Genomic DNA, 18,790 nt, shown 5'->3' with positions numbered 1-18,790 from the left:
AATTTTAATAAATATATTAGTCATATAATATTTTAATAAAACATTTATCTCTCGCTAAAATCAATTTAGACAATTTCTTGATTATGAGCACAACCCAAAAAGGACTTTATGTTTAATCAACAAGGATTTAATCAAAGGCTTCAAGGGTATGATCCTAACTATCTTATGTATTGTTTTAGTTGCTTAACATTAATTGGACTTGGATCCACCCTTCTGTTATTGGATTTATTTGTATTTTTTTCATTGTGCCTTTGTGGCTTATTTTGTTTATTTGTATCCCCATAACCCTACATTGTTTGTGTTAGAGGTGGTTGGAAAGGCTCAGGCCGAGGAGGTCAAGGTTGGGAACTAGAAGAAAGTGAGTATTGTGGGACTAATTCTATTTTGGTAGAGTTAGTTGAGGTTTTGTAGACCAGTGCAAGCGGGATGCAAGACTATAATGGGACTATAGCATCCGTATGTGATTATAATACTATAATGGGACTATAGCTTTTTCATGGATGATAGGATATGTATGTAGTAAAGTGTTGACTTTTCGGAAGTTAAGACTGAGCATCAGAGGTCTTTTGGGCATGTTTCAGGAATATGGATACAATTGGAGTTATTATGGATGGGTTGACCAAGGGTATTCTCTTTATAGTAATTCACGAGTATTCCTCGTCGAAGGAATAAGTTGTCATTTTTGTCAGGAAGCTGATTATCAGTCATAGAGTGCTAGTTTCAAAGGTTTCAGACCAATGAGTTCCTAGTTTTGGAAAGATTTCATTAGGATCTTGGTTATGATTTTTGTGCTTAGATTTTTAGTAGTTACGGGTTGTTGAGCAAAGGTGATTGGAATAATGGAGGTGTAGTGGTAGCTCATGCGACATTGCAAGTGGGCTTAGAGAAACCATATAGAAAATGTGTGAGTAAAATCCAGAGTTATTTGTGGAGGCGGATTTCTAGAGCGAAATCCAACTAAGTGGGGGAGAGTTGTAACACCTATTTTTGGAAAAACCCTAGTTTGCGACGCGTTTACTAAAAGAATATGGCATGTATCACGTAATTAATCGTGACGCGACTAGCTGAGTGTCATGACGTATGGACGCAATCATCCTAAACTTTAATCTCGGGCCTTGATCCTTATTTAAAGGCACTAACTCTTAGGGTTTCCCCATTAGCTCAGCCTCTATCCCCATAAACCCTAAACTTCGAAATCCTAGCCTCTTTACCTCCTTTGTTGGTGTTTTAGTGCCTTGGAGTGAAGATTGAACATGAAATAAACCATTTTGGTGTCAAGGGAAGCAAGATCCAAAGATTTGCTACCTTCTAGACACTTCTTGTGCTCTGTAAGTCATCAAGTTCCTGTCTTTATGGTTTTTGGTTGCTAGATCTAGTATTTTTAGCATTGTTGGTCCCTTTTGTCATGATTTCTATGGAATTTGGATAACTCCAACTCTAAAGGTGGTTTTGGTTGATACCTTGGACTCATTATAGTGTATTAAGTGCATGTTTAACTTCCTATTTCATCCATGCATGAAGTTGTTAACATTTTAGACTCATGTAGATCTAGGGTTGGTGTTGGACTTGTGAAAGGCATGGATATGGATAAAGTTGGAAACTTTTGGTCAAACTGTGATGGATTTGAGTACTTTACTAAGGATTGGTCTTGGATTGGTATTAGGTCGTTTGTACTAACCATTTCATTTGCGGAGACTGTTGTTAAGATTCTGCTTGCTAGACTCATGTGAGTTTTCTCATTATGTTATGTGTGACATGATATGTCAATGTGTTGTAATATCCATATGTTCAGTTCGTATACGATTATATGATAGATTGTAATAATCTTGTGTTAGGATATCCAACAGGTATGTTTGATTGAGATCTATGTTAGTGTTGGTAGATAGTTGAGTGAATTCCTTAGGGGTTGTACGTAATAAAAATCAGATAGCCTTATAAATCTTGATCTAGCCTTATTGAATGGTCCTTTTTGGTATATTGCTTTTGGGTAGGAACATATGTTCGATTGCCTATCTTATCTTCGACTACGTATGATTATGCATTCATAAGGTGATTCTTCAATATTAGCATAAACTTTTGTATGGTTTGTATAATTGTTAAGGGTATATAGTTTGTATGATAACTGAAAGCCTATAGTTGGTATGAGGGCTGGGAGCCCATAATTTGTTCGATGGCTGAGAGCCTATAGTTTGTTCAATGGTTGATAGCCTATAGTTTGTTCAATGGTTGAGAGCCTACAGTTCTTTGATGGATGGGATCCTACATTTGTTATGTACGATGCGATTATAAGCTTATTGTTGTATGTATTGTAGGTGTGATGGAATATGTGGTATATTGGGGAAATCACTAAGTTTTATGTTTACGTTGTTAAGTTAAATATTTTTTACGTTATCCAAGTGTGAAAAAAAGAGCATGGTGTGACTACACATTCATAGCGGTGATAATTTCTATGATTTGACTATGATTTGACATTACAAATTATGATTTTGAAACAAATGGGTATTACATTTTTTATTCAAATGATGATTTTTAGATGTTTACTCTTATTTTAAAAATGTAAATTTTATTCAAAAATTTGGGACGTTACAATTTAATGGTAAATTGTGTACAATAAAAGCATTAACTTGCACTACCCTGTCAAAATGGTAGGTTTTGAACAGTTCTTATGAGTTTAATGGTAAATTAAATAAAAAAGATTAAATATATACAAAAATGATAGTTTATTACTTTTTAGAGTTATTTTTTTTATTTTTACATATACTACAATTTTATAAATAATATTTATGTTAGAATATTTTATGAGAATGATGATTTTTTATATATATTCTTAGATTTTAATGTTAAATTTGAATTATGCCTCGTGGTTTTTTTCTTTGAATAATATATACCTAAAAATAAATATTTCGGTTTAAAAAATGTTGTCATTTCAACAGTTATTATATGAATAGTTATTTGCGATTACAAAGTAATAAAACTCAAATCAGAAATTAGAAATAAGAATACATCTAAAAAGGGAAAATCTCCATAATAGTCCCTTAATTTTGGGAAAAGTTACAATATAGTCCCAAAAACATTTTTGAACAAAAAAAACCCAGAAAACCGAATAAATTGAACATTTCGACCCTTCTCATCCGGTGACCCTCATTTAACCGGTAACACTTGAAGATGTGGCCTTAATTGGCTTATGTGCATTCAATCTCAATCTATTTACAAACCCCGACATTTACTCTCCCCTCTCTCGTTTCACGTTTCACCCTCTTAGTAAACTAGGGTAAAAAAAACTAGGGTTTTTACCCTTGAACACATACACACAGGTGAAATCATGGAAGACATCCATGATTTGGATACCATAGATGTGGAGCTTGATGAATACTTCAAAAGGAAACAAATTTCCCAATGCAAAGACAAATTTCTGAATATTCTCTATGAAGAAGACGATAACGGCGCAAATGATGATGTTCAACCTCATATCAATATAGAAGAAGCGGACAAAGAGTATATGGAAGGTAGTGATGAAGAAGATACTGATGACGATCTCGAGTATTACACCATAACCTAAAGGTGAAGTGGGACTTAATGAAACCAACACGTGGTGAAAGGTATGAATCCCCACATGAATTGAAATTGTCTTTAACCAACTATGCTATTAGTAAGGGTTTTCAAATTCACTTCAAAAAATGTGATATTGTTAGACTAATGGCAATATGTGGTTGTGATCCAGATAAGTGCCCATTCATGGTTAGGGACTCTTGGATGAGTATTGAAAGTCATTCCAAGTCAAAAGGGTTATAGACGTTCATACATGTGTTAGGAATTTTAACAATTCAAGACTTATGAATCCTACCTGGTTAGCAAGGAAATTTGTGAAGGGGTTGATAAGGAAACCTAATTTAAAATCCAAGGAGATGCAGGTAATTATATAAAGTAAATTTCATTGCAAAATGTCATGGTTAAAGTGCTATAGATCAAGGATGAGGGCATTATCATTAATTAATGGAAAATTTAGTGATCATTATGCAAGAGTTTGAGATTATGGGCTTTAGTTGATGAGATCTAATCTAGACATTATAGTTAGGATTTTTGTTATTGTAAACCCTGATAATACCACAACATTTCATGAAATCTACATTTGCTTTAAAAAAATAAGAGAAGGTTGGAAAAGGGGATGTCGTAGGGTAATAGGATTAGATGGTTCTTTTTTGAAAGGACAATGTAAAGGTGAGCTTTTAACTACAATGGGTAGGGATGCGAACAATCAGTTGTATCATATAGCTTGGGCAGTTGTTGATGTAGAGAACAAGAATAACAGGAAATGGTTCTTGGATTTGGTTAATAATGACTTTGGATTGTAGGGTGGAAGGGGTGTTGTGTGTGTAATCAGTGATCAACACAAGGTAAAGTAACTATCTTTTTATTTGAGATTACTTGGTTTTTGTTTACAATGGTTTGTGAACTTGCTAATTAAGGTTTTCAAGTGCTAGGGTCTTCTTAAAGCTAATGAGGATATTCTACCCAATGTTGAGCACATGTGTCAGGCATATCTAAGCCAACTTCAGAAACGTTTATAGTGGAGTGGAGTTCAAAAACATGTTTTGAGCAGCTACAAAATCTACACTAGAAGGAGATTTCAAGTTTAGCATGGAAAGGATCAAGGCAATAAGTTCTGATGCTTATGATCATATCATGGCAAGGGAACCATATTCATGGTGCAGGGCTTATTTCTTTACTGACTTGGCTTATGAAGTTGTGGAGAATGGGGTTGCTGATTGTTTTAATGCAATAATCATAGATGCAAGAAAGAAACCTCTACTGACTATGCTTGAAGATATTAGGCTTTACATGATGGAAAGGTCTTACAAATGGTACACAATAAAAAAATCATGCAAGAAGGCCAGGTATGAAAAGAAGAAGACATGTATTTGAAAATGAAGACAAGTACTCTTAGGTGTCAAGAAAGGGTAGAATTGTCCAGTGTAAAAATTGTCTACAAATGGGACACTATAAAAAATCATGCAATAATCTTAAAGTGGTGTACGAACCTCAACCTAAAAAAATGGACAAGCCTAGGTTGGAACTTAATTTGCTTAATTGGTCAGGAACTAGAAGCGGATCTAGAGGTGGTAGGGATCTAGTGGAAAAGACAGTAAAGGTGGTGGTAGGGGATCTGGTGGAAGAGTCAAGACAAATTATGGTGAGGGTACTTCTAAGTTTCCAAATGTGGAGATTCCAAAATGTGATCCTGAAAATGTTGAGATTCTAAATATTGAGAGTGAAAAGATTATGAGTCCATATGTTGACAATGAAGTTATAAGGCTAAAGGGTGTGGTGCAATTTTTGCCAATGGTAAAAAGGTGTCACGTAGACGCCACATCAACTTTTACAGTTTTTACAATTTTTACCTACAAACTACGGTGTGGTAAATGGTTTACCTATGATTTTATTTTTAATTTCAATAATAAATAAGAACTTTTTAAAAACCATAATAAAATTAAGAATAACTTAACATTAAAATTTACATTTTATAAATCCTAAAAATTAAAAATAACATGAAATTAAAAATCTCATTAAAAACCTAAAATAAATAAATAAGTAAAAACCATGAAGTGAAAATTTATACAAAAAAAAAAAAAAAAAAAAAAAAAAAAAAAAAAACACATAACATCAAAATTTCATTTGTGGTTTAGCTTATATTTTTCGCGAATCGAATCCTTCACCGGTTTAGCCGCCTCTTGATCTTCGGGATCGAGGTGCCTCACATCTTGCATTAACAACGAATATTCTGTGAGTCGGACGATTTCAGTCATATGTCTCTCCAAAGTTGAATTTAATTGTGTCATTTGTGGCATCATTTCCTCCGATCTAGTTGACCGTTCGGTTCCGACCGACGAATTTGAAGATTTCGCTTTCCCTTTTCCTCTTGCTCGAGCTTTTTTTTGTCCCTTCCCATCGGAGGAGGAGGCGAGTGTATTTCTTCGATGTCATCGTTGTCATCATTAAGATTAACGCCTACGTGACCATCCGATGACACTTTTTGTGAGCTCGAATACGAAGATGTTTGGTTTCTTTTTTGGCGGATTAGCAATTTCTTCATGTGGTGCAAGTTCCCTCCACCTAATGCTTCTTTTGACAACTTCCCACGCATGAATAAACTTAAAATGCTTTAGCATATCATCTTGGAATGTAGCGTGCGTTTTTTTCAACAAACTCGCTTGACTTTCTCCGCTAGCCCATTGCTTTTCAAAGTTTGTGTAAATTCCATTCTAATGTGTCACGAGTTTGTTAACAAGATTCCATTTCGAGTTACATTGATCGGAGGTCCGATAATCTGGATCTCGACCTATTCCCTTACAAAACCGCTATGTGATACGTAATCAAAATTGATCATGATTTTGACCATTTCCCGTGCCACCATCTTCGGATATGTCAACCCATGCCTTTGCTAACTCGATTTCTTCTTTTTCTGTCTATCTTCTCAGATCGGCCTTCCTTTTTTTGTTGAGGTTGTTGTTCTTCTTGTTCGGAATCGGAAAGAATTTCGGTTAAAGGTATGAAAGGCGGTTGGGATTGAAATTGGAATTGGGTTTGGGATGGTTGGGTTTGCGGTTGGGATTGGAATTGGCATTGTTGTGTCATTTGAAATTGTGAATAATAGCTAGGAACACCATCCATTTGTGGTCAGTAAGGTGGTGGTGATAACGAATCGTAGCCGAAAAGTGCGAACAGGTTGGAAACATTTTGGTTTGGAGCATTTTGCTTGGAAGAGTTTGGATTGTTGGAAGACATTTTGAATGAAAAGTGTGTAAAGTGTGTAATTTGGTAATGTTTTGGAAGAATGGTATGTATATATAAGTAAAATTGTTTTTTTTAAATAAATAAATAAATAAAATGAGAAAGTAACCGTTGTCGACCGTTGGCAAAGTTCCATTCCAAACCCAACGTTCGATTTTCAAAGTTTTTCCATCGGTAGAAACCCACTGCCAGTATTATACCAACGGTAAATTTTTGGTGAGGCCTAGTGTTTACCGGCGGTAAAGAGGCCATGCCAGCATACCGGCGGTGGCAAATTTACGACACCGCTTAGCCTAAGTGATATAAGGTTTCAAATTAACAACCTAAGGTAGTCAAAGTACACTACAGAAGAGATTATGGATTGTTTTGGAATCAATGAAGCAGAATTACAACACTTTGAATGTCTAAAAGAAGTACTTGTGGAGCTTGATATGTCACAGGTATGCTTTCTCATTGTTCATGTTATGATGCTTAATATGTCTAATTGTTTTTTGTTATTATTGTTACAGGATGTTGGATTTTCTTGCCAAATAACAGCTGAAGGAGTCCCTAAAACTCAAGCACTTGGAGATGAGGAATGGATAGACGGGGATATTATGCATGAGGAGGGCATGGATGAGGAGGGAATGGATGAAGAGGGCATGCATGAGGAGGGCATGGATAAGGAGGGGATGGTTGATGAAGTGATGGATGAGGAAGGAATATCTGACACACAACAACTGAGAAGTAGGAAGCCTTCAAAGAGAATAAAAGTGGATCAATTAAGAAAGATGAAGCCTTCAGAGAGGATAACAGAGATATGGTTGAAAAAAATGGTGGTTGATAAACATGGAAGGGGGATGAGTTCATACAACCCACAAAATCTATATTAGGGAGTTTCTAACTCCTGGTTTTGTTAAGAACATGTACAAAACTTTTAGCTTTGGATAATGTTGATAACCCATTTTGTTGATAGGCCTCTATTGTTGATAGCCCCTTTTGTCGATAGCCCTTTTTGTTTATAGCCATCTAAACTTTAGGCTTTGGGCCCCTTGATCATGTTTTAGGGCATTTATATAACTAGCCATAAAAACTTTTGGCTTTGGTTAATATTACTACATGTTCTATAATTTATAGTGTTTATGTTCGATAATTTTGATTCCATGTTTATATTACTCATGCGTACATTGTCTAGTTATATTGATTCCAGTCATGCATGATTCCATTGTTGTGAAATTCTAATATGTATTGATTCCTTTGTTTATTGAGTCTATTGTTTATTGAGTCCATTGTGTATTGGGTCCATTATGTATTGATTCCTTTTGTTTATTGAGTCTATTATGTATTGATTCTTTTGTGTATTAAGTTCATTATGCATTGATTCATACATTGATTCCATTCATGATAACAATGGAAACATTTATAATTCATACATAAACTTGTTAATTCATGCATAATTTGATGAGACACAACATACTACATTCATAATAGCCTAACAATCCTTAGTCATAACAACTTTCTATCCTACCAATCCTTCAACAGAACCAACACAAACACAAAAGAAACCACAAACACATAAAACAAGGATTTACATCTTCCATCTTCATTTCCATTCTGATGTTGAATGCCCACTCCCTCCACTGGTAGTTGTGTCATTGGTTGTTCCATAAAGTCTCTAAATAGTCCAAGGTTCCCTGCAAGTTGTTCTTACCCAACCTCCCCTAATATTGCATGGTTCTCCAAATTGACATTGTTGTGAAATTCTAATAAGAGGTTTGCATACCACTGGTTTGATAGAGGAGGATCCACTCAATGAAAGTACTTGCAATCTTTAAGTTCATCATGGTAATTTGGGCAGCCTATAAACCTTCTTCATAGGTTTAATGGAGTCCATGAAGTCCATGAAGTCCATCTTCCTACGGGATCACCACAATAGCACCTGCTTCTAAGGCGATTCATCACAACTCGATTTGATCATTGGCTTCTTACAGAAGATGAAGACAATATCCCTTGCTCCTCCTGCTTCGATCGTTGCCTGGTCCGATTTTAGGGCACGAATGAGCTTGGTAGCCTTTAAATTCAACCTATATTTAATGAGTCACCAACCACCTCAACAACTACTATCAAGTGTTACCGGTTGAATGAGGGTCACCATATGAAAATGGTCGAAATGTTCAATTTATCCGGTTTCCTGGGTTTTTTTGTTATAAAAATTGGGACTAAAGTGTAACTTTTCCCAAAATAAATGAACTTTTCTGAAGATTTTCCTCTAAAAGTGTGTATTCTATAGGGCATACGGGGTTCTAATGTTAGTTGAATAGACGGCCAACAGTATCATTATGGAAACGAATCTGGCGACTCATAAGGTAGCGTTAGAGTGTATGGCGGTGGGTTTTGTTGTTTTTTCTTTCTGCTCTCTCAAGCTTTTGTTACTTGTAAATCATGCATAAAGACTTGTACCAAAATAGTTTTGTATGTTTAAATTAGTTTTATATGTTTTAATATTTTTATTAATTAATTTTGTATTATTTTAATTAGTTTGTCATTATTTTAAAATTAGAAATTAAAATTTAGTTTTTAACTATTTTAAAATTAGATTTTGTATTATTTTAATTAGTTTGTAATTATGTACCGAAAAGAAAATTGGGTTTGAATGAATGAAAATGAAAGGAAGGAAAAGAAAAATGGGCTTGAAATGGATTTGAAATGGATTTGAAGGCATGAGAAATATGGATACCACAAATGGATTTGAAGGTCTGGCAGCATCTCCAACCTTATACTAAAAAAACCACTTTTACACTATAAATTACATTATAATTCTCCAACCTTATATTATATATAGTGTTGGATTTTAGTGTAACACTATATATAGTGTTAGATTTTAGTGTAACATTAAATATATTATTGAATAAAGAACAATATACCTAGAATATTTTTTTAGTGTTAAATATAGTGTAATGGGTTGGAGACGTTAGGGTGCATTTGGTTATGGAAAATTGTTTTCATTTTCTAAGAAAATGTTTTTAGAAAATAGAGTTGAGTTTTCATTTTCAATTTTCAATGAAAATTTTAGAAAACTCGTTTGGTTGAAACCGGAGGAATTTTTATTTTCCATCTTAGAAATTTGGAAAACTTTGGAAAACTGTAAAAATCACTTTTCTAATTTATATACAATTTGAAAAACTGAAAATTTTCATTTTCTTGGAAAATTTTGGAAAACAGAACGAACCATACGCATTTTCAAAATTTCCGTTTTTCTTGGAATTTTTTTCTAGAAAACTGGATAATTTTCCACAACCAAACGCACCCTTGTGGAAAACTGTTTTCATTTTATAAGAAAATGTTTTCAGAAAATAGAGTTGAGTTTTCGCTTTCAATTTTCAATGAAAATTTTAGAAAACTCGTTTGGTTGAAACCGGGGAAGTTTTCATTTTCCATCTTAGAAATTTGGAAAACTGTAAAAATCACTTTTCTAATTTACATATAATTTGGAAAACTGAAAATTTTCATTTTCTTGGAAAATTTTGAAAAACTAAACGAACCAAACGCGTTTTCAAAATTTTCGTTTTTCTTGGAAAATTCTCCTAGAAAACTGAAAAATTTTCCACAACCAAACACACCCTTAGTGTTTATATTATTTTTTACACTATAACTATATGTATAATATAAAAAAAATAATATGTAAAAAAATAATGTTAAAGGTGGGAGATGTTCTTAAAAAAACTCATTTGAAAGACACAAGGGCATAAATGTAATTAGACATGATAAGTAGTGAACCAAATGAAAACAGCAACACTTGCTTTATCAAGAATCCGGGGTGGACGTTACCTTGTGGATAATGTTTCCGATCGGAAATCAAATGAATTGAAGCTCAAATCCACCGTCCACCACCATACAAACAAATGGTTTTCTTAATCTTCTATACACGCATACACCCTACGCCGCCGCCTCTTCGCAATCAGCAACTATGGCCGGCTCCGGCCATCACCCAACCCCCCTTCTTCTCATTAAACCCCACTCCTACTTTTCCTCGCCGGATTCACACAAAGGCACGCCGCTGGGACTCAAATGCAGAGACATTCCGAACACAAAGCTTCGATTTTAACTCCGGAGACGACGATGAAGATGACGAATTTGAAGACGATGATGCAAATCAGTGGCTCGACATCCTTGAAGACTTCATTGACGGTGTGTGGATTTTTAAGGTGATTTTATGTTTATTTAGTTTTGAGTCCTGAAAAATAGAAAGTAATAGCTTCAGCCATCGAACTTCATTGACATATGACAGTGTGTTATTTATAACCAGTGCAGGTATTCCGATCATTTGGGTGGTTTCTTCCGGCGATAATCTCGTCTCTACTGTTGACCTCAGGTCCGAAAGCGTTCCTTATGGCGATGGCTATTCCCCTCGGCCAATCGGCGCTTTCTATGTTATTTCAAACAGTTTGGGGAAGACCGAAGAATAAAACCAGACGTCGAGGCAAGAGCAAGAGCGAGGGTAAGAGGAAACCACCGCCGCGACGTGGTGGTGCAAGCTATGTGGACATGGATGAAGAAGAGTATCCCAGAGGAGAGAGAAAAAGGACGCCCGGGTATCAAACATGGGTGGCGGGAGGCGGTGGTCCAAGTGATAAAAAAAGTGGTGGTTCATCGGCGAGTTTTGGTGGGTGGGAAGAACTGGATAGAAAAAGTGGGTCGTTTACAAATGGAAAACGGAAGCCATTGAAGAGTAAATTGAGCAGGAGAGAAAGACGAAGCACGACACCATTGTTTTTTAGATTGTTGATTGCAGTATTCCCATTTTTAGGTTCATGGACTAGAATGCTATAATAAGATTACAGTGATCTTTTATACAAATAATGAGCAATAATATTATAGCAATGTATTTATATTTTTGTAGCAAAATGCAAGAACGTTGCTATTTTTGGTAAAAAAAAAAATTACATTGCCATTGTAGGAACATACTTACATAGTTACAAGTTACATATTTTCACTATTAATGAAATATGTAACAAATAGTTTAAAGTTTTAACGAAAAGAAAACATGTTGCTAGCCTAGTACTGATGTAAAGTGCATTTCTATATAGATAAGTTATTATGGATAAAAAAATAAAGTAAATTAAGAGGAGAATACATTGCTATTTTCCTCACAATTTATATTTTCTTGTATTTCTCTTTCTTCAGTATTTAGAAAACAAATGCGTAGTATAAATTATCACAGCCTCTCCAAAATTCAGTCTTTCATGGAGGAAAAGTATCGCATGAAATTAATGTACTCTCAAGTCTTAACAAAATTTGATGATAGCTTTGCTAATTAAGGTTCTAATCGCCTCCGGATTTTAGCTTTTTCCTCTGTTTTCTCTTTTGATCATGCAACCCTGAATAAAAAAAAAAATCAATATCGTTAACAAAATAAAAAACGATTTATTTATTTATTTTTGTTTTTCTGGAAAAGATGGATTTACGTTTTTTATCTTCTTTCCTCTTTCTTCTTAGGTTGTCTAAGCTTCTTCGCTTTTCCCCAGCCCCTTTAAGATCCATGGAAACCTGAAAACATAAATTGAGGATAAGAAGGGTATTCACGTCTTTTGCACAATTCATGAGTACAACCTGTTCTGTTTTGTCATGAGTAACGAATGGGGCTTACCTCATGACCACTGCTTCTGAGTGCTTGGAGTGGTTCGACACAATCATGACCAATAACAACCATTTTCCTCTTGTTGTTATTATTATTTCTCGGGTTTTCTTTTTCAGCAAGTTTCTGTTTTGCTAATTCTTCAAATTGTTGTTGAAGAAGTGGTGAAATACCAGCCTGCAAAAGAGAAACACTCAAATGAGGTTCATTTTTTTTTTATCTTCTTGAAAACAAGTGATGAAAGAAAAAGTTTATTTTTATAGTGTGTTTTCATTGATTGTCTATTAGAGTGTCATACTTTCATTTCTTCCTATTACATCATTGTAGTTTGAAAATCAACCCTATTATAGCAATGTAATCCAAATAATAGATTTTTCAGAGTATAATGTTCTAATAAGAAAAAATTCAAAGTATAACCAAGTACATTCTTCAAAGTACAATGTTTTTTAATAGAAAAAGGTTGTATGTACAAAAAAACAAATAGAAGAAAGTATGTTACTATTTCTTGCAGTTAGCCATTTATGTTTTTCCTTACAATTCCCAATTGTCTTGTTATTTTCTTTTTAAAAAAAATAATAATAACAGAATATTTTAGGGTTAATCTCATAAAAAAACCTAAATTTTGTGTTTTTTCCGGATTAAACCTCAAATTTATTTTTTGCCTGAAAAAGACCTTGTATTTTTTCGTTTTTTACGAAAAAACCCTCAACTTCGTATTTTTTCTGAAAAAAAACCCTCAACCTTCAAAACGCTTCCAAATAAACCCTCAACCTTTTTAGTTTTTCTCAAAAAACCCTCAAAATTTACAATTTTTTTGGAAAAAAAAGACTAAAAGGGCAAAATCAGAAAAAATATAAGGCAAAAAAAAATTAAGGTTTAATCCGGAAAAACACAAAATATAAGATCTTTTTTGCGATTAACCCAACATTTTATCTAAAAAATAGTTTATTCAGGCATGCAGCAGTTAATTGGAGAAAAGAAACAGATAGCAAATTTGCAATGATCCTCAAAAAGGGAATATATATATATATATATATATATATATATATATATATATATATATATATATATATATATATATATAATGTAATGATTAATGATGAATTACCCCTGCCAAATATCGACTTGAGAATGATTTGGGTTGCAATGGACGAGAAAGCAGTGACTTGAGCTCCTGCATGAAAATAGTGAAAATCAGCATGAAGAAAATAATTATGGTTTAATAAGAATGAGAAAGAGGAGAAAAGCAAACCTGTTGAAGGTTTTTTAGTTTTGCAGAATTTGCTTTTGTTTTTCTGATAGTGTTTGCTCTTTCATCCTCACTGTCATTTTCTTCTACAATCAATTCGATTGATTCAGCATTTCGTTGAAACCAGGTCTTATCAGCCTTATCCTATAACAAGTAAAGTAATTTATATTTTATGGGTAAATAAAAATAAAAAAAAAATAAAAAAAAATAAAAAAAAAAAACTGTAAGTAAGTTGATATTATGTGTAAAGTAAAGAAATGAAATTTAAATTTATTTACCTGTGATTCCTTTCGCAAAACCCTGTCTATTTGGCGTGCAAGAGATAGGCGCTTTATTACCTCAGGCATGTATGAAGAGTCTATAGGGAATTGCTGGAAACTTTCCTGAATGTAAACCAATCCAGAATGAGTTTAAAAAAAAAAACTAAAAAACACAAGTATTATTTATAGCGTAAAAAACTAACCTTTGAAAATGATTTGCACAAAGAAGAAAACTTTGATGATTCTTTTGGTGAAATGAGAGCAATGCTGCACCCATCCGCAGAAGCTCTAGCTGTTCTACCACTTCTATGAACATAAACCTGCCAATTACACACACATATATATATATATATATATATATATATAGAAGATTGAATAAACAAATAATGGAGTATATCAGATTAAAAGAAACAAACAAACAACTTACTTCTGCAGAATGAGGAAGTTGATAATGAACAACAGTTCGAACACCAGGAATATCAAGACCCCTAGCTGCAACATCAGTAGCCACAAGTATTCCATGATCATTTGCACGAAAACGATCAATCGCCTGCATTTCAATTTCAACCAACAGTTATGATTTATATAATTTTTTTTACATATCAAAAAATAATTAATGATTGTATTATGTTTAACCTTGAGTCTAGCACGCTGCTGCATCTGTGCATGAAGGGTCAAAACATTGACATTAAGAATGCGCATAAGGGAAGAGATATGACGAAGGGCTGCAATTGATGTACAAAAGACGATAGTACGCCCTTGTCCATGAACAGATAAAATATAATACAAACATGCATCTTTATCTTCTTCAGGACACCTGTAAATTGATGTTTAATTTTTTCTTTTGAGCTTTTTCATTAAAAAGTAAACAGATGAATAAAAGGGAAAGGGATATTATTATCATACTCAATGAAGGACTCCTCAAGATTATTTGCCATAATTGAAGCATTTGTGAGATCAATAACAGCAGCATTAGAACGCATCCCTGCACGTTCAGATAAGGCTTCAATTGAGTTCAATTCACCATCTGATTTTGTTTTCACAGATCCACGTTTAAGTTTTTTCCTAAAATCAGAAGATAAGGCAATAGTTGCTGAAAACACAAAAGTCTGCCTTTTCTTCCTTTGAAAGCCTGAAGCTGTGACACAATTTTCAGAAACTTCTTGATGTCCTTCACGAATCATGGGAAGCATGTCAATAATTGACTGCAGCTCATGAAAATGACCATTATCTATCATTCTGTCTGCCTCATCCAGCACAAAGAATGACAATGAATGTAACTGCAAAAATCATCAACACTTAATATTATACCTAATTATAGCATTGTACTTTCTGTTTTTATTCTTGTAAAGGCATTGTGCTTTGAAGAATCTAGCCAATTATAGTATTGTAGTTATAATTTTGTTTCTTAATAAGACATTGTACTTTAAAAAATGGGTTGATCTCAAAAAAGACCTTAGATTTTGTGTTTTTTCTGGATTAAACCTTGAATTTATTTTTAAGACCTTGTATTTTTTCATTTTTCCAAAAAAGTCCTCAACTTTGTATTGTTTTTTTCTGAAAAAAAACCCTCAACCTTCTAAATGCTTCCAAATAAACCCTCTGACTTTTTTAGTTTTTCGCGAAAAAAAAACCTCGCATTTTACAAAAAAAAAAAATTGGAAAAAAAGGGTTTTATGCAGAAAAGTCTCATTATTTTGGGAAAATTTTCGATCAAGTCCTAAATTTTTATTTTTGAACAGAAAAGTCCTGATTATTTAACATTTTGCCCAAATTAACAAAAAACTCATTTTTTTATTTTAACAGCAAACGACAGATTATGTGATTTTCCCAAAATAATGGGACTTTTCTGTTCAAAAAAAAAACATTTAGGATTTTATCAAAAAAATTCCCAAAATAATGGGACTTTTCTGCATAACACCAGGAAAAAAATGACTAAAAGGGCCAGATCGAAAAAAAATGAAAAAATGCAAGGTCTTTTTCAGGGAAAAAATAAATTTGAGGTTTAATCTGAAAAAAAACACAAAATATAAGGTTTTTTTTAGATTAACCTTTAAAAAATCTACCAAATTATAGCATTAAATATGTTTTGTATTTGGATGGCATTGCTATAGTTGGGTAGATTTTTCAAAGTACAATGTTGTAATAGGGAGGGCTAAATGCAAGAAATAGCAACATACTTTTATTTATTTGTTTACTACAGCATCCTATTTTTTCATTTCTTTCTATTACAACATTATACTTTCAATTTTTTCTTATTAAGGCATTCTGATTTGAAAATGTAGGCAATTATAGCATTGTAATTTTATATTTTATTTTCTATCAAGACACTGTACTTCAAAAGTTCTACCGAATTATACCATTTGGAAAATATATATTGTATTTGGATGACATTAATATAATTGCATATTTTTTTCAAAGTACAATGTTGAAGCTTGCAATAAGGAAAAATGAAAGTAGAATGCTACAATAAAGAAATAAATAAAGGTATGTTGCTATTTCTTGCATTTAACCCTAGTTTGAATTTTTATATAGTAGACATCAAAAAATTTCCAACTCACCTCAACAAGATGAATTTCTCCACCTGACATTAGTTCCCATAGCCTCCCTGGAGTTCCAACAACAATCTCAGGTCTTGTTTTCAAAAGTCTTTCTTGCTTTTCTGTTGACATTCCACCAACAATAGGAACAACCCTAACATCTGTCCCTTTTGCCACTTGCTTCAAATGATCAGTGACCTAAGAGAGGAAATAACATTAATGTTTAGGGTTTAGTGTTTAGGGTTTAGAGTTTAGGGTAATGAGTACCTGAAGTGCAAGCTCCCTAGTGGGAGTAATAATAAGTGCCCTTAAAAGACCTCTTGAAACAACTTTTTCATCCGCCTCTCCTTTTTCTTCCACCTGTCTCTCTAATTTATCTCTTTCTTCAAGAAGGCGTTGTAAAATCGGTAATCCAAATGCCAGTGTTTTACCAGACCCTGTCTCTGCAGCACCAATCACATCCTGTCAAAAGAACATGTTAAAAGATGCACCACATAAAATGGTAGCATGAAAACTTGTCAAATTACTAAACTAACCTTTCCCTGATGAGCACCTGCAGGTATACAAGCTTTCTGTATAGGTGTTGGTTCTATGAACTTGAGCCTGGATATTGATTTCATAAGCAATGGATGAAGCCTAAGCTCATACCATGCATGATATTCAGAGTCATCAACTTGATCTTCTTCTTTATCAACTTGATCATTGGTTTCTGCAACTGTTGAAATAATTTTTGAAGGAAGTTTGTCAATACAGTAATTTATAGAGCTTAAAACATGCTATAGTACTTGTTAATTTGAAACTAAAGTAACACTAACCAGTAACTGTTTCTTCTTCAGTGTCCATGGATTCCTTGGGCTTTTTAGCCTTCTTCTTTTTCTTTTTCTTCTGCTTCTTCTTTGTCTTTCCAACCTCCTTTTCAGTCTCACCATTATTAACCTCCTCTCCAGTCTCATCATTTTTAACCTCCTCCTTAACAACTTCATCACTGTTACTTTCTTCCCTCTTCCGTTTCGTCAGTTTTTCTGGTTTCTTCCCTCCCTTTTGAAATCCTTTTGGAAGCTCCAATCCATACTCTGATTCATCAATCTCTTCAAGAGACAAAACACCTGCAGCAACAAAGCTGAATAGTCAACTAAGATACTCATGAGACGGTTTATGGATCCATTTTTTCATAATACAATATAAACCTTAACTACAAATCTGTCTTGATAAAGGAAGGATGTAAACTAGACAAAAGAAAGTAACAGAAAGAACATCTAATGGATACTTAAATTGATGAAAGACAATAACCTAGGAACACTTTAATTTTCATTACTTGCGTTCTCTTTGCTTTCTACAATACATTAAGATATTGTAATATTTGGTGTTGAGCCTTCGAACAATGAAGCATATATATCAACAGAAGTTATATTTTTCGTAGAGAAAAGGAACTGGATTTACTGTAGCAAGAATTTCCAAACTCTCCTATCCTTTAATTTCAATTACTTGTTGTCTTTTATGAAGAAGAAAGTAAATAGCTAGTGAGCTAAAACCTATAAACCCTAAAATATCAGCAAAACAAGTTATCATTTCCAAAAATCAATAGAATGAGCTGATGCTAGAGCAAATACGAACCTCCTTCGAAGTCATTCAATCCGGCGAGTGCAGAGAACGGATCGTCGTCGGTATCGGGAAGTGATGAGGCCCATGGGAGTGAGTCGAATCGTTCTAGTTGTCCCGCGCTCTGTCTGACTATATTCCTCTTTCTCTGTTTCTTCTTTGGTGGTTGAGAGGCCATCGCCGGTAGGGTTTTAGCGTAAAACGGCGGTGATGCTTTGCTAAGGGGTTGTGGCGCTGTTCTTACTTCATGCACTTCCTTGGTGAAGCAATTTAGGCTACCAATCAATAAAGTACAAACCACAGAGCCTCACGTACAAGTTTCAAGTTATTTTTCTTTTATCAATTTGTCACGTAACATAAATTTATTTAACTTCGGACACTAAAGTTGTTTTTCTTACTAATTTACCACCAATGCCAACTCCGTTAATTAAATTTGACGAAATTAGTTGATCACCGTCATGTCCGTACTTTGAACTTTTTGTAGTCAAACGCAGATTGGTTTTTAGAATATTTATGGATGAATTGGAATCTATTAAAGAATTACAATTTGTCATAAATTAGAATTCAATTTTAGGGGGTGTTTGAATTCAGTTTTAGGGTATTTGATACAGGGAAATGAAAGAGTTACGATAGAAATTGGAATCCAATTGTATGAGGTGTTTGGTTTAGGGAAATGGAATTGTTTCTATTACCCTATTTGTTTTGTATTAAAATGAAGAGAAAAAGAGAAAAAATTCAA

General features: G+C 33.7%; 2 protein-coding genes across 4 annotated transcripts; one reads left to right on the top strand and one right to left on the bottom strand.

Annotated features, from left to right (window-relative positions):
• Nucleotides 1–10,555: 10,555 nt before the first annotated feature.
• On the top strand, nucleotides 10,556–11,657 carry LOC145159481 (uncharacterized). Of its 3 annotated transcripts, none has more exons than XM_079078479.1 (2): nucleotides 10,556–10,956; nucleotides 11,075–11,657. In XM_079078479.1, the coding sequence occupies exons 1-2, from the start codon at nucleotides 10,671–10,673 to the stop codon at nucleotides 11,596–11,598; spliced, it is 810 nt and encodes a 269-aa protein (XP_078934605.1). In that variant the 5' UTR covers nucleotides 10,556–10,670; the 3' UTR covers nucleotides 11,599–11,657. The 3 variants fall into 3 exon arrangements, 2 of the variants coding, with proteins under 2 accessions (XP_078934605.1, XP_078934604.1); XM_079078478.1 differs by having other exon boundaries at nucleotides 10,556–10,973; nucleotides 11,080–11,657; XR_013737741.1 differs by having other exon boundaries at nucleotides 10,839–10,973; nucleotides 11,075–11,207.
• A 213-nt stretch (nucleotides 11,658–11,870) lies between these two features.
• LOC145159480 (P-loop containing nucleoside triphosphate hydrolases superfamily protein) lies at nucleotides 11,871–18,317 on the bottom strand. Its single transcript, XM_079078477.1, has 15 exons — nucleotides 18,067–18,317; nucleotides 17,268–17,558; nucleotides 16,989–17,167; nucleotides 16,720–16,914; nucleotides 16,474–16,650; nucleotides 14,819–15,192; nucleotides 14,549–14,729; nucleotides 14,340–14,462; nucleotides 14,116–14,232; nucleotides 13,931–14,035; nucleotides 13,656–13,796; nucleotides 13,512–13,577; nucleotides 12,416–12,580; nucleotides 12,234–12,315; nucleotides 11,871–12,146 (listed from the first exon to the last, which is right to left on the bottom strand). The coding sequence occupies exons 1-15, from the start codon at nucleotides 18,227–18,229 to the stop codon at nucleotides 12,091–12,093; spliced, it is 2,415 nt and encodes an 804-aa protein (XP_078934603.1). The 5' UTR covers nucleotides 18,230–18,317; the 3' UTR covers nucleotides 11,871–12,090.
• Nucleotides 18,318–18,790: the final 473 nt, after the last annotated feature.

Source organism: Lactuca virosa, chromosome 2 (assembly GCF_052849685.1).
Source record: "Lactuca virosa cultivar CGN04683 chromosome 2, Lactuca_virosa_CGN04683_v6, whole genome shotgun sequence".
NCBI classification, from domain to species: Eukaryota; Viridiplantae; Streptophyta; class Magnoliopsida; order Asterales; family Asteraceae; genus Lactuca; species Lactuca virosa.
The sequence above is the reverse complement of the archived record's forward strand: the minus strand, read 5'-3'. Positions and strand labels throughout refer to the sequence as shown.